This window comes from Phyllostomus hastatus, unplaced genomic scaffold (assembly GCF_019186645.2).
Source record: "Phyllostomus hastatus isolate PE091 unplaced genomic scaffold, TTU_PhHast_1.1 phas_scaffold_78, whole genome shotgun sequence".
NCBI classification, from domain to species: Eukaryota; Metazoa; Chordata; class Mammalia; order Chiroptera; family Phyllostomidae; genus Phyllostomus; species Phyllostomus hastatus.
In genome coordinates, this window is record NW_025334041.1 from 45,611,603 (window position 1) to 45,628,037 (window position 16,435).

The 16,435-nt window shown below is 34.6% G+C and overlaps 1 protein-coding gene across 2 annotated transcripts in view; it reads right to left on the reverse strand.

The window, feature by feature from the left end:
* The window catches only part of RELN (reelin), a 561,035-nt gene that overhangs the window by 371,926 nt on the left and 172,674 nt on the right, over positions 1–16,435 (reverse strand). For both annotated transcript variants that reach the window (XM_045827532.1, XM_045827531.1), the window contains exon 3: positions 12,801–12,936. In XM_045827532.1, coding sequence (XP_045683488.1) covers positions 12,801–12,936 — 136 coding nt within the window. The remainder of the gene's footprint in view (positions 1–12,800; positions 12,937–16,435) is intronic.

The window sequence follows — 16,435 nt, forward strand, 5'->3', positions numbered from 1 at the left end:
GCAAAGACTCAGTTTCAGTCCACTCTGCTTGGCTGCCAGGTTACATACATCAATACTGAACAAACTGTTCTCATTATATTACCAGTGGCTGGACTTTTCTGGACAGACTATATATATATATATATATATATATATATATATATATATATATATATACACACACACACACACACACACACACACACACACATATAAGTGTATATGAGAGACTTCATAAATATACACATATATATATTTTTTCTCATTTTAGTTAAAGGTTTTATGTGATTTTATTGAAAAGAATTTCTGCCATTCTAGCTCAGTCTTCAATGATGCCAGAAGTCCTCTGGAAGATTAATTTTGATGCATTTGAAGTTTCAGAGATGAGTTTATGCTTTTGTCACTTAATATTGCAAACATCTCCCAAGTTGCAATACTGTCATCATAATTATGATTTTAAAAGTGACATAGAATGGTAATAAGGATGATAGTTAAAAGGACACATTTTGGGCCCAACCAGACTTAGTTCTGTGAGTTCTTTAAGCTCTTCCTTTAGTGATAGTGATTCTGGGAACAAAGAGGATTTAGTAGGTGGCTTAGTACACAGGTGCTCAATAAAGGGAATTTGCAATTTTTACTACTACTATCATCATCACCATATGTTTTCCCAAATTCCATTATCACTCATTGTCATAATAATGATTAGCTTTCTAGCCAGCTAACTGTAAATATTAGGCACATGGTAGTAAATTTTCATGGAGAAAGAGCATAATTGTAAGAGCATTGTGGCAGGGAGTAGAAGGGGGATTGGCAGGGTGGGAGCAGGGACTGTAACCCAAGGGTAGGGGCAAGGATAAGAAAGGTGCTTTAACCAAGGGGAGTACTAAGCTTTGAGCACTATATGGGAATATAACCAGAGGGAATCCTCACCTGGCACCTATCGTTGCCCATAAAGTTAAGGACCACAGAGATTGCTACACTGACAAACAAAATTAAAATGAAAAGTAAGGTAACCAGCTTTTACATAATACTGCCCTACTTGGCCAAATTAGCAAGATTTGTTAACAGGAAAATTGCAATATCTAAGATTTACTCTATTTATTCTATATGTCTTTTGAAGTACATGGGTACATTTCGTAAATGTGAAGGTTACACTAGAGAAAAAGATAATCCCATGGATTCTCTAAAACAGTGTAGCATGCTAGACCTTTCTGTAATAGAAATATTCTAGATTTATGCTGTCCAATATAACAGTAACTAGACATATGTAGATATTGAGAACTTGAAATGTGGCTAGTGTAGTGGAAGAATAGAATTTTTAATTTTATTTGACTTTAATTAATCTAAATGTAAATAGCCACACTTGTGTTTTATAGCTATCATGTTAGAGAGTACAGTTCTAAACAACTTTAGAATATGTGTGTTTGGGTACGTATGCATATACATCTGTGTGTGCCTTCTTCTTTTTATCCTTAGTTATAGAACTTCTATTCAGCTAGTTTCAGGGGGTTTTGAATGATGATTGTTATGTAGATTAGTTGTAATTCTGATGAGGTTGTGGAGGGAAGTATGTACCTCATTTATCTAGTCCAACATCTTGGCTGGAAGATTCTTTTTCTCAGGTTTGAGGGAGTTTACTCAGGGTTAAATTGTCACTAATTTGGGCACAAATTTGACCCTCTATATTCCATTTTTATTCTAATATTATTCTAGCATATCTGTCTAAGCAGTTAAACCTAAATCTAATGGTGATAAATTTTGCCTTTAATTCACACCTTCCCTATCTAGAATTCCCTTGTGATATCATCAGCATTCAATGAATGGATCTACATCATACATATCAAGATGAAACACATGTCTAATGTGTTTTCCATATTTCAGAAGTTTAGATCAGTGCCTTTCGATATTTGAATGAGGATAGGAAACATAAGGGCACTTCAAAAAGTGAAGAGATTCAGATACTACAATGCAAACTCAATTAATTTTCACTGTATCAATATCATGGGTATTTTACCCTAATAAATAGGTAAGTGATCACTTTAGAGGTAACTGCAGTGACATGGCAAAAATCACCTGCTTGAAACTGGACTGTCTTCTGAATTCAGGCTGTCATTCACTAGGTGAATTACATTAGGCAATTATTTAACATTACTGTACTTCAGTTTCCTCATCTGTAAACTGAGATAATATAGCACCTACTTCATAGAAATTACTATGAGAATAAAATGGATTGAAAGATGTAAACTTAAAACAGTGGCTGGCACATGGTAATTTTTTATAAATATTATTAATAAATGTTGTAATTGGTATTTTACAACCCCCTATCACTGGCAGCCTCTCACTAATATTTAGGGTTAGATGACTTGGGTATTTCCATCATTCCTTCCTTTCCTCCCTCATTCCCTTACCATGTCCCTACCCTTTTGTCTCCCCTCATTCTCCTTCTCTTTTTCCTTTTCTTTCTCCTCCTCTTCTACTTCATTTTCCTTCTGATCTTCCTCCTTTTCCTCCTTATCTTCTTCTTCCTCCTCCTCCTCTTCTTCCTCCATCTCTTTTTCTCCATACCCTTTCTTCACCATTAGGATTTTTGATTGGCAGTATACATCCAAGAAGTTTGAATAATTAAGGGCCTCTTTTAACTTGAGGCTTACTAGTCACTAGAGACTAATCAAAATATAAAAGTAAAAACAAACTGTACTGTTTTAAGACCTGGATACTAAGCAGATCTCTGAGTGAAATTACCACTTGAAATGTTATCAACAGGTGTCATAAAACTAATGACAAAATAATTTTAGTTACTTATCCATTTTAAACATCTGTACCAGTACAGCCAGCAACTTTATCCTCAGGTTATCCTTTCCTCTATATCTCTCACTCAATTATTTTTAATGAGAAAGGCAGCAAAAAAATGATGGCCCAATTACTATGCAGCTAAGTGCTTTTAACAATAAAACATGGTTTATTCATACAGTGTGTTCTTCTTTGGGAATGGCACATACAACACATTATGTAATTGTCTGGGATTTCAGTTCAAATGTTCCATCATTATTATTATGAGATTTTTAAAAAGGATTTAAACAGATAAGTGGGTTTTAAGATCACAGAGTTTGCATTATACATCGATTGTTCTAATATGAGATTACAGAATTGGGTGCAGTATCAATACAACTGTCACTCCAGAAAGACCACACATGGTAAATAACAGATATTAGTTGCTGAATTTCTTCAAATCCAAGACACCATCAATTGTAAGACATTAAGAAATAAAGTAAATGCTGCCAATTATAAGATGCAACTCTACTTTAGAGATTTGAAAATATTAAAAACCTGTATCACAGAATCAATGAAATATATCATTATGAGCTACTAAAATTTTTATCAAGGACCTTCTGTTGTCTGTAATTCAGTATTGGAAACTATTAGGTGTATAAAAACACCTAACAGGGTCCCTGACCTTGGAGGACTTAAAATCAGTTAAAAAAGAAAACTCACATGTGAAAAATTAAATAATGATATGAATTAAGTAACAACAAGAAAAAGTTATACAAAATATATGACAAAGGCATATAAAATGGCTGGAGTTTAATTTCTAAATAGCATTTCTTCCTACTTAAAAAGTAAAAGCTTTAATTTTTGAGGTTAATCAGAAAAAGAAAGAATCAATGTATATTAACTTTCAAATGCCATAGGTTTATGTGTTATTTTATTTTGGTTTAATGCTTAAAATTAATATTGAGAGATCCAAGATGGCAGAGGAGTAAGTGGAAGCTACACTAACCTCCTCCCAGGATCAATCTGGAATTACAACTAAATTGTAGAGAAATTATCAGGAATAACCAACTGAAGATGAGCTGGAGAGAAGCCTTATAACCAAGGACAGACAGAAAACCACTTCATCACAATGAGACTGGTAGGGAGTGCAGAGGAGACACAAGAGGGCTGGCTTGGCTCCCATGAGTGGTAGTTGAAGTTCTGGAGGGATATTTCAGTGCCCAGGTGGTTCACCTTGAGAAGTGTGGGATCTAAGCCCCAAACTGGTCACTCCAGCCTACAGCATCAGAGTCTGAAAGGAACCCAGATAATGTCCAGCTGTGAAAAGCAGCAGGGGTTCTGTCTTCCAGGGAGAGATAGCTGGAGACTCAGAGAGCCTCTTAAACCAAGGCCCTGTGTTGGTAAAAGCTGGCCTTGGTGCACAGCCTGGTTCTTTCTTCACACAAATAGGTCCAGCACAGGGAAACACATGCTGTGGGTCGCTCACAGCTCCAAACAGGTAGCCCAAGGCCAGTCACAAGCTGCATCTGACAAAGGCCTACACCAGATTCTTTGCAGATCTACCTAAAACATAGAAACAAATACAAAGCAGACAAAATGGGAAGACAAAGAAATAGACCCTGGATGAAAGAAAAAGAGAATTCTCCAGAAGAATTCAATGAAATGGAGGCAAGCCATTTATCAGATAGACACATTAGAGTAATGATTACAAGGATACTCAACAGCATTAAAAATGATATAAAAACCATGAAAAAGGACCAGTCAGAAATAAAAAATGTAATACATGAAATAAATAATACACTGAAAGGAATAAACAGCAGGTTAGATGAAACAGGGGACTGAATCAGTGATTTGGAAGAAAGGGTAGAAAAAAAAAACCCAGGCAGAGCAGCAAAAAGATAAATGAATTCTAAAAAATGAGGCAAGATTAAGAAACATATTGGACAACATGAAGCATAACAACATCCATATCATGGGAATACCAGAAGGAGAAGAAAATGAGCAAGGGATTGAGAATCTATTGAAGCAATAATGACCGAAAACTTTCATAATCTGGCTATGGAAAAAGACATACAAGTCCAGGAAGCTCAGAGAGTCCTACAAAAGTTGGACCCAAAGAGGCCTATTTTAATTATGATGAGACACATCATAATTAACATTACAAAGCTTAAAGACAAGGAGAGAATCCTAAAAGCCACAAGGGAAAAGCAGGCAGTTACCTACAAGGAAGCATCAATTAGACCGTCATCTGATTTCTCAACAGAAACATTTCAGGCCAGAAGGGAGTGCCATGAAATATTCAAGGTGATAAAAAGCAAGGACCTAGAACCAAGGCTACTTTATCTGACAAGGTTATCATTTAAAATTGAAGGGAAATATAAGGTGCTTCCCAGGCAAGAGTAAGCAAAAGGAGTTTGTTAATAGCAAACCAGCACTGCAATGAATGTTAAAGGACTTGCTTTAAGAAGAAGGAAAAATAGAAAGGAAAAAAGCCAGAGGAAAATAGTCTAACAATAAAATAACACCATTTACATATCTATCAATAATCACCTTAAATGTAAACATCTTAAATGCTCCAATCAAAAGACATAGGATAGCTGAACAGAACAGATAAGAAAACAGGACACATCTCTAGCTGCCTCCAAGAGACCAATCTCACACTGAAAGATACACACAGACTAAAAGTAAAGGGATGGAAAAAGATATTTCATGCAAATGGAAAGGAAAAAAAGCTGGGGTGGGTACTTATGTCTGATAAAATGGACTTTAAAGCCAAGGCTATAGTAAGAGGCACAGAAGGATACTACCTAATGATAAGGGGAACAATCCAACAAGGGATATAACCCTAATAAACACTTATAAACCCAACATAGGAGCATCTAAATATGTGAAGTAAGTCTTGATGGACATAAAGGGGGAGCTTAACAGAAATAGAGTCAATGGATAGATCTTCCAGACAGTAAATCAACAAGGAGACAGTAGCCTTAAACAACACAGTAGATCAAATGGATTTAATTGATATCTTCAGAGCATTTCAGCCCAAAGAAGCAGAATATACATACTTTTTAAGTGCTCATGGAATGTTTTCTAGGATTGTTAAGACACAAAACAAGTCTCAATAAATTTAAGAAGAATGCAATAATATTAAGCTTCTTCTCCAACCACAATGCTATGAAACTGAAAATCAATGACAAGAAGAACACTGAAAAACACTCAAAGACATGGAAGCTAAGTAACATGCTATTAAACAATATATGGATCAACAAGATCAAGGAAGAAATCAAAAGATACCTTGAAACAAATGAAAATGAGGACAAAACAATCCAAAATCTGGGGAACACTGGGAAAGCAATTATAAGAGGGAAATTCATAGCATTGCAGGCCTACCTCAAAAACAAGAAAAAGTTCAAATAAATGATTTAAATTCATACTCAAAGGAACTTGAAAAAGAACAACAAACAAAGCCCAAAGTAAGTAGATGAAGGAAATAAAGATCAGAAAATAAATAAACAATATAGAGTCTTAAAAAATGATACAAAGATCAATGAATCTAAGAGTTGGTTCTTTGAAAAGATAAACCAGATTGATAAACCAGACTGACAAACTTAACCAGATCATCAAGAAAACAGCAGGGAGGACCCAAATAAATAAAATCAGTAATGAAAGAGGAGGAAAAAACCATGACACCAAAGAATAAAAGGTATTGTAAGAAAATATTATGAACAACTATATGCCACCATACTGGACAACTTAGAAGAAATGGATAAATTTCTGGAAACATGCAATCTTCCAAAACTAGATCAGAAAGAATCAGAGAAACTGAGTAGATAATAACACCTAGTGAAATTGAAGCAGTAATCTAAAAACTCTCAACAAACAAAAGCCCTGAACTGGACAGTGAATTTTACCAAACATTCCAAGAAGATCTAGCATCTCTCTTTCTCAAACTATTTCATAAAATTCAAGAGGAGGAAAAGCTCCCAAATCTGTTTTTATGAGGCCAGCATAATCTTAATTCTAAAGCCAGTTAAAGACACTACAAAAAAAAAAGAAAATTATAGGCCACTATCCATGATGAACATGGACACCAAAACCCTCAACAAAATGTTAGCAAATCAAATACAGCAATGCATCAAAAAGATCATATAACATGAGCAAGTGGAATTTATTACAGGAATGCAAGTTTGGTACAATATTCACAAATCAATAAATGTAATTACCCATATAAATAAAATGAAGGATAAAAACGATACAGTCATATCAATAGATACAGAAAAAGTTTTGGTTTTAATTTGCATCTCTCTGACAGGTAATAATATTGAACAACTTTTCATGTATCTCTGGATCCTCTGTATGTCCTCCTTGGAGAAGTGTCTGTTCAAGCCCTTTGCCCATTTTTTAATTGGGTTGCTTGTCTTCTTAGAGTGGAGTTGTGTAAGTTCTTTATATATTTTGGAGATTAAACCCTTGTCTGAGGTATCATTGGCAAATATGTTTTCCCATACAGTTGATTCTCTTTTCATTTTAATACTGTTTTCTTTAGCTGTGCAGAAGTTTTTATTTTGATGAGATCCCATTTGTTTATTCTTTCCTTTATGTCCCTTGTTCTAGGAGACATATCAGTGAAAATGTTGCTGCGTGAAATATCTGAGATTTTCCTGCCTATGTTCTATAAGCCAGGCGGTGAAAGACAAATACCATATGATCTCACCTTTAACAGGAGCCTAAACAACAAAACAAAGAAACAAGCAAAATACAACCAAAGACACTGAAATAGAGAACAGGCTGACAGTGTCCAGAGGGGAGAGGGGAGGGAATTTCAGGGAAAAGGGGGAAGGGTTTACAGGAACAAGTATAAAGGATACATGGACAAAAACTAGGAGGGAGGTGGAAATGGGAGGGAGGTAGGAGGGCTGGGTGGGTGGGCTGGGATGGGAGTAAAAGATAAAAAATTGTACTTGAACAACAATAAAATAAAATTTTTTGAAAAAGAAAAAGTTTTGGATAAAAATCAGCACTCATTTATGATAAATACTCTCAGCAAAGTGGGTTTAAATGGAACATGCCTAAACATAAAAGGCCATGTATGAAAACCCACTGCTAGCATCATACTCAATGGTCAAAAACCACAAGCATTCCCCTTAAGATCAAGACCAAGACAGACATGTCCCCTTTTATCTCTCTTATTCAACATAGTACTAAAAGTCCTAACCACAGCAATTATAAAAGAAGAATAAATAAAAGGCATCCAAATTAGAAAGGAAGAAGTAAAACTATCTTTATTTGCAGATGACATGATACCGTACATAGAGAAGCCCAAAGGTTCCACCAAGAAACTACTAGAACTGAAACATATATTCAGCAAAGTATCAATATACAAAATTAATATCCAGAAATCAGTTGCATTTTATGTCAGTAATGAACTAATAGAAAGGGAAATTAAGAAAACAATCCCATTTACAATTGCTACAAAAAGAATAAAATACCTAGGAATTAACCTTACCAAGGATGTAAAAGACCTGTACTAGGAAAATTATAAGACACTGAAAAAAGAAATTGAAAATACAAATAAGTAGAAGCACATACCACTTATGGATAGGAAGAATTCACATCATTAAAATGTTCAGACTACCTGAAGCACTCTATAGATTTAATGCAATTCCTATCAAGATTCTAATGACATACTTCACCAGTCTTGAACAAATATTTCAAAAATGTATATGGAACTACAAAAGGCCCCACATAGCAACAGCAATCCTGAGAAAGAAGAATAAAATGGGAGGAATCATGCTACCTAATATCAAACTATACTATAAAGCCATAGTAATCAAAACAGCATGGTACTGGCATGACAGACACATAGATCAATGGAACAGAATATAAAGGCCAGAAATAAACCCACACCTTTATATTCAATTAATATTCAACGGAGGAAGCAAGCACATACAATAGGCTATAGGCAGTTTATTTAATAAACGGTGTTGTCAATATTGGACAGATATGTACATAAAAATGAAAATAGACCACCTTCTTACACTACACATAAGAATAAATTCAAACTGGATCAAAGATTTAAATGTTAGACCCAAAAGCAAAAAAAATTCTAGAAGAAAACATTGGCAGCAAAATTTCAGACACAGCTCATAGCAATATTTTATTGGATATATCTCCCCAGGCAAGAGAAACAAACAAACAAACAAACAAAATAAATAAATAAATAAATAAAACTAAAAAATTTTTGCACAGCAAAGGAAATCATCAACAAAATAAAAAAGATAACCAACAGAATGGGAAAACATATTAGCCAATATATCTGATAAGGGGTTAATATTAAAAATTTATAAAGAGCTTACAAAACTGAAAACCAAGAAAACAAACAACCCAATTAAAAAATGGGCAAAGGCCTGAATAGATAATTCTCTGAAGAGGACATACAGATGGCCAGTATGCATATGAAAAGATGTCCAATGTCACTAATCATCAGAGAAATGCAAACGAGATATCATCTTATACCTGTCAGAATGGTCATCATCAATAAATCAACAAACAACAAGTGCTGATGAGGATGTGGAGAAATGGAAACCCTTTTGTACTGTTGGTGGGAATGCAGATTGGTGCATCTACAGTGGAAAACAGAATGGAGATATCTCAAAAAATTAAAAATAGATCTGCCTTTCAACCCAGTGATTGTACTTCTGGGAATATATCCAAAGGAATCCAAATCACTAATTTGAAAGAACATAAGCACCCCTAGGTTTATGGTAGCATTATTTACAATCACTAAGATATGGAAAAAGCCCAAGTGTCCATCAATAGATGAGTAGATAAAACAACTGTGGGACACTTACACAGCAAAATACTACTTGGCCATAAAAAAGAAAATTTTACCCTTTGCGACAGTCTGGATGGACATGAAGAACATTATGCTAAGTGAAATAATCCAGTCAGAAAAAGTCCACATACGGTTTCACTCATATGTAGATTCTAATGAACAAACTGATCTAGCAAGGAAAATGCGGATAGACTCAGATGGGAAGCAGGATGACAGCTGGGTGGGGGAGGCTAGGGGCTGGAGGGATTAAGCAAAATAGAAAAAGGACTCATGGACACAGACAACAGTGTGGTGATTGCTGGGGGAAAGGGGTATAAGGGAACTAAATGATAATGAAAAAAAGTATAATAAGGATTAAATAAAAAATAAAATTAAATTAATGTTGAACATTAGCAATCCTCTTCAAGTATTGCTGGGTACATATTAATTATAGATGCTAACACTATATAGCTTTACTGAACACATAATAGTGTAGTAAGGAACAAAGGTAAGAAATTACAAGACTTTTTTTCAGAAAATTTTAAATAAATTGTTTTAGTGGTTGGTGGTCAATCTTCAGTTTTCCTGTCCTTTGTCACAAACTAATTAGCAAATGAAATCAGCCAAAGCATCTTGCCCACATAAGAAGCAGCTACTGTAAGTAATGTTCAACACAGTTATGTTTTATGTTAAGCAGAGAATTAATGTTATTAAGAATGCTAAAATGTGCAAACTGCAGCATCAAAATTTTATTGGGAAATGTGAGTGAGGGTGTATAAACTTCTTTGCAGTCTGTAAAAGTTACTTCTGACCACACTGTACTTTTTGACCAACTGTTAAGAAAATATTCCTTGAGGTTAAGACTTAAAATACCTAAGTTATTTCTCATCAGAAAATAGAGTTTGATATCCCAGGAAGAATGAGGCCATATGCCATCAAATATCATTGTTAAATAGAGTTAATGAAAAGCTATATTATTTGGAAGTAGGTAGGTGCTCTGTGTTCTTTCAAAAAATAATCCTTGTTTTGAATTAAAAAGTTATGCATATGAAGAATTTAAATTATCCTTTTAAGTACCAACATGAGTGAAATAAGAATGTGAAGAGAGTCAGGGATTACTATTAAACTAAAGGAAAAGACAGCATTGAACATCATATAATTCAAAGTGCATTTTGCATGATTTCTCTGTTTGAGGTATTGTACCAAATGTGGAGGAATCATGAAGAAATAAGCAGTTGTCCTTGTCCAATCTAATCTAACAGAAAAGGCAAGAAATTAACTTAAATAAGGATACAGTAAAATATAATCAGCACTATAATAGAGTTACAAACAAAATGTGACAATACACATCACTTCTGTTGTTGAAGTCTTGGAAATCATCATGGAAGAGTTAGCATTTTAAATAAACAGTTCTTAAAGAACGGGTAGGATTTTAACAACTGGAATTGAGAGAGAAAAAAGCATTCTGGGCTAAGGAAAAAGGATGGAAAAAGAAAGACTATCACAAAATGTTTAGGAAATTTTAAGAAGTCTCATCAATTAGTGCCCTATTAGGAGGTACATGCTATGGGAGATAAGAGAAGACAATAAACATCAAGACGGGGAAGAGCCTATTCAAGGGATGGCCTTCAGATGGAAATTTGGGAGCAAACAAGTTTTGAATGGTGAAGGTTTTACCTTAGGAAGATTAACTGGGTAACAATGTTCAGAATGGACATAGGAGAAATAGGCTAGAAGTAAACCAACCAGGTAGGAAGCTATTGCAATCAATAATCTTAGCAAGAGGTACTGGAGGGAATGAGTTATTAAAGTACAAAAAAGTTTCTGAGGAAGAAAATGATGGGATTTTATGTTAACCAGCTGGATGGGATGAATCTGATGTTTGCATTCCCGAACCCAGAGGACAGGCAGTAAGAGTATATAATTAGTGATGTGGGAGCCATAGGAACCCTTAACTCTGAACTGTATGCTATTAAAGGGGAAGTAAAGTTAGTGGTGAATTTTGGAGTACAAATATTTTATAGGATTTTATAAAATTGTTTTATAGGTTGGTGGTCAATCTTCAGTTTTCCTGTCCTTTGTCACAAACTAATTAGCAAATGAAATCAGCCAAAGCATCTTGCCCACATAAGAAGCAGCTACTGTAAGTAATGTTCAACACAGTTATGTTTTATGTTAAGCAGAGAATTAATGTTATTAAGAATGCTAAAATGTGCAAACTGCAGCATCAGAAGTCTTAACAGAAGTCTTAACATTTGTCTTAACAGAAGATTGGAATAAACAACCATTTCAATATGCCATCTAGCTCTTTTACCTGACTGCCCATAGAACAGTGTTTCTAAATTGCCTTTGACCTTGTTCCATTAGCCTACTTATTCATTCAGTAATATTTAGTGAATGCTTAATGTGTATCAGGGCCTTGTTTAGATAGTTGGGGCAAATCTGTGAACAAAACAGAAAAGAAACTTCTTGCCTTCAAGGAACTTGCATTTCAGAAGAAAGATACAAACAATGAATATGCTTAGTTAAATATATAGTATACCATGTGTTAGAAGTGAAAAAGTGATATGAAAAAAAGATGACTAAAGAAGATAAGGAGTGGTGATTCTGGGGCAGTGGTAGGGGTGTAGTCTATGTTGAGAGATGTCATAAGTCACAGCCTGTGAGCCATAGTGCAGTGTTTGTCTAAGGATGCTGTTGAAGCATTACTCATTACATTTTCATTTCCTCTCAACAAAAGCACATGAGAGTTATTAAGTTTCTACTAAGTCCCTGACTTCTCACCACCACGAATCTCTTGACTGATCACGTTTCTCTCTTGTCACTAATTCTCAGACAACAGAAAGCTAGTTTTGTGGTCTTCTTCCAAAATGTATATGGAGCATCGTGGCATTTTTTTGTACTTGTTTTCCTCGTATTTTCTAAACAAAAATTTTCTATTTTAAAAATTTTATTTTAATAAACAAAAATTTTCATATGGCACTTACTTCTTCACATATTTTTATCTTATTGTGTATTTTTGTCAGCTAAAATTTAATTTAGAACTCTTGAGGTATTAATAAATATTAAAAAATAAAGTTACTTTTTAAAACAGTTTTCATCTGCTTTTTTGACACCAAAATTAATTGCTTTATAGTCAAACTTGTTAAAATAATACATTCAAATAGTTATCCAGTATGTAACCCAATGAGTAGCATATTTGCCTTCTGTGCTGGTCACAGACACTATGGGTACTTACATGAAATTCACACACCCTGTGCCAGCAGGTGGAGCAATCCAGACGAAGCTGAGGTTGGTTGTGGGCAGATGACTCACATGAGAGGCCACCACGCTGCACATGAACTGGTTACCAAACTGGTGGTCAGACATGATCCCTGAGAGACAGAAAGGAAGGGAAGCTTGTTATTAAAACAACAAAATGAATTCTTTCTTTTTGTGGTATAACAATATTTTCTTGACATTTTTCTTTTATATTAATATTCACCATGCTGTTGGGCTTCTCTATAAGTTGTGCAACTTTCTACTTTCTATTGTTAGAAGCAAATTAATAATTTAAAGCATTATTGTTAAGAAATAAACTAATAAATCATTGCTACAGCATTGGCTTTGCTTTGATTTTGTTGATTGGCCTTTGTACATCACCAAAGACCACCAGGACCACACCTGTAGTTGGATTTACTGGAAGTGTTTACAGTAAGGGAGACTAAATTTCATCTCAAACTGGAAGGTATCTCAGAGAGAGGATATTAGGAGGGGCTTGTTAAAATATCTGGGCTTGTGTTATGTTATTTTAGGGAATAGGGTGATCAAGTTGGCCTCAGAATTTCCCAATTTTGATACTGAAAGTCTTGAGTCTTGGGAATACCCCACCTATCTCTTGCCCAGTCCTGTTGGGGAAGTTACAGGGAAAGATGGCTTTACTTCTGGTTGTGGTGCTATCAGAAAGTGAGGGCAATTTTATCACTAAGTACCTTAATTTTTATCTAGGACATAAGAGGAATTAAGTAGGTCTAAAGCTGTGATTGAAAAATAGCAGCAACAGTTATATCAGCATGAAGAGGGAAATGTAGGTCATTTTGGTGGTCTGTACCAGGTACTTTTGTCTATGTTCAAGTATAACTACAAGGTGGTCTCATTTTTATGTCAAATCATCACAGTTTCAGAGTGGTTTTGTCTGGTGTTGATGCTCTGTGAAATTGCTTGTGTTCAACATTGAAAACATGATGCCTAGCTGTGAGTGCCAGGTCAGCTCCCAGCTAAGCTATCAAGAGGTGCTTTTCCCCCTTTTCAGTAAGGTGATTCTCTCATGTTTACCTCAGATATAAAATATTAATAAATGACAATACTAAGAAAATAACTCAACATTTAAAAATAGGCAGAAGATCTGAATAGACAGACACCTCACCAAAAAAGACATACAGATGACAAATAAGCATATAAATAGATGTTCAACATCTTATATCATTAGAGAATTACAAATTGAAAGAACAGTGAAATGCCACTACACACCTACTATGGCCAAAGTCCAAAACACTGACAATATCAAATGCTGGCTAGGATGGGAAGCAAAAAGAAAACTTATTTGTTATTGGTGAGAATGAAAAATGGTGTAACCACTTTGGAAGACAGTTTGACATTTTCTTACAAAAGTACCGTATTTTGCTATGTATAATGTGCACTTTTGTGTCCAAATTTTTGAAGGAAAAATAAGGATGTGCATTATACATGGGTAGTACTAATTCCATATTTATATAAATGTTTTTAATTCTTTTATTTATGCTTATGCATTAAAAGTATAACTCTAGAAAGCAATAATGATATCCATATGCAAAATAATACTTTGGAATACGATAATCAGTTTTGTTTCTAAATATAAATAAAAAATTGAATTAAAAAATTAAAATGAAAGACTTTTTTTTTCCTGAAAGTTTGGGCCAAAAATGTGGGTGTGCATTACACATGGGAGCACATTATACATGGCAAAATATGGTAAATATACTCTTACTATATAATCCAGTAATCAGACCCCTTACTATTTGTCCAAATAAACTGAAAATTTATGTCCACACAAAAACCTGCCTATGGATATCTATACTAGTTTTATTCATAATTATCAAAACTTGGAAGCACCCAAAATGTCCTTTAGTATGTTAATGGATAAATGAACTGTGGTAGAGTTGAAAAATGAACTCAGAGCTAAATGGAGATGAACTATCATGCCATGAAAAGATGGATAAAAAAATAGATATTGCTAAATGAAAGAAGCCAGTCCAAAATGGCAGCACACTGTATAATTCCAACTATATAACATTCTGAAAAAGGTAAAACTATGGAGACAATAAAAAGATCTATGTTTGCCAGGGGTTAGGAGCGAGAGACAGATGAACAAGCGGAGCACAGAGAATTTTTAGGACAGTTAAATGAATTTGTATAACACTACAATTGGGGAAATGTCATTATGTATTTTTCAAAACTCACAGAATGTATAACACAAGCGAACCCTAATATAAACTATGGACTTTGTGTGAGAATGATGTGTCAACATAGGTTCATCTGTTGTGAAGAGTATATTGCTGTGGTACAGGATGGTGAAGGTATGGGAGATCGTATGTGGGGTGGGTACATGGGAAATCTCTGTTTTTTCCACTCAATTTTGCTATAAAATGAAACTGCTCTAAAATAAAATTTATTAACAAAATATTAATAAAAACATTGTCAGTAATGGGCAGTAAAATAAAACATCCATTTAATGATTTTGTGAAATGGGCAAATGACTTATTCTCTCTGAGATCCTGTTTTCTTACCTGTAAAATGGAATACCATGCCCCCTGTGTCCTGAAGTTATAGTGAGAATTAAAAGGTTCAATGCATATGACAGTTTGTAGTTCAGTAGCCCCATGTTTGGATAGATGCCCTTCCTGCATGTCATCATAGCAGTTCATACAATGCATTCTTCTATCATCGCACAAGAAGTCTGTGATGGACTAGGTCTTTTATCTTTATATTCCAAGCAACTATCACAATACCTGACAAATCACAGGGAGCCAAGGAATGTTTTCTCAATAACTACAAGAATAATGTAACCATAAAAATAAAAGACAATAGGAATTGTAACATATATGTCACACTAACTAGTGAAATAGATCTAGAATAGGAAGTAGTTCAGAATAGTAGGTCATATTGGTCAAAAAAAAGAAAACTAAGTTTCTATTTTGATATAGCATAAAAATGCTCTTTTTCTCATTCAAGAATTTATTTTTTTTAAGTTGCATCTTGAGAAAAAATTCTTCAAGCAAGAGAAAGTGCAAGGTTAGAAAGGATAAGAGATTCCCAGGGAAATCACAGTACTGAAGGTCACTCAGGAATTGCCATTCCCCTCTGGTCAGGCATAAATCAGAGAACCAGTGTGTAGAAAATGATGCATCTGCAGGAGTCGGCCTGGCCAAAAAGGAAAACACAAGTTCTAGCCACAATCACTGTGGGAAGGGAAGTGAAAGAAACAAAACAAGGTTTCAGGGTCTCACAGCCTTGGTAAGAGGATTCACATTCAAGTATCTCCTCATTCCTCAAAACTCCTCTTAGAAAATGAGTCAATGTCTAGGCTGCACATTACATGACACAATTTTATAAGGTAGCTATATTATCATAATTATCAAGAATTATGAATTATCACATCTTGGTGTCACCAAACAACAGTCTTGCAGCCTAACAGGCTGGCACAGTAATTCTCCAGCATGGAAGTACTGAAGAGACACCTGAGGAGACAATAAATATTGGTGCCAGAGAGTCTGAGTTAACTGGTTTGGGGTAAAGCCTGGGAAATGAGAGTTTCTGTTTTGTTTTGTTTTGTTTTTAAGTTCACCAAGCACCCTG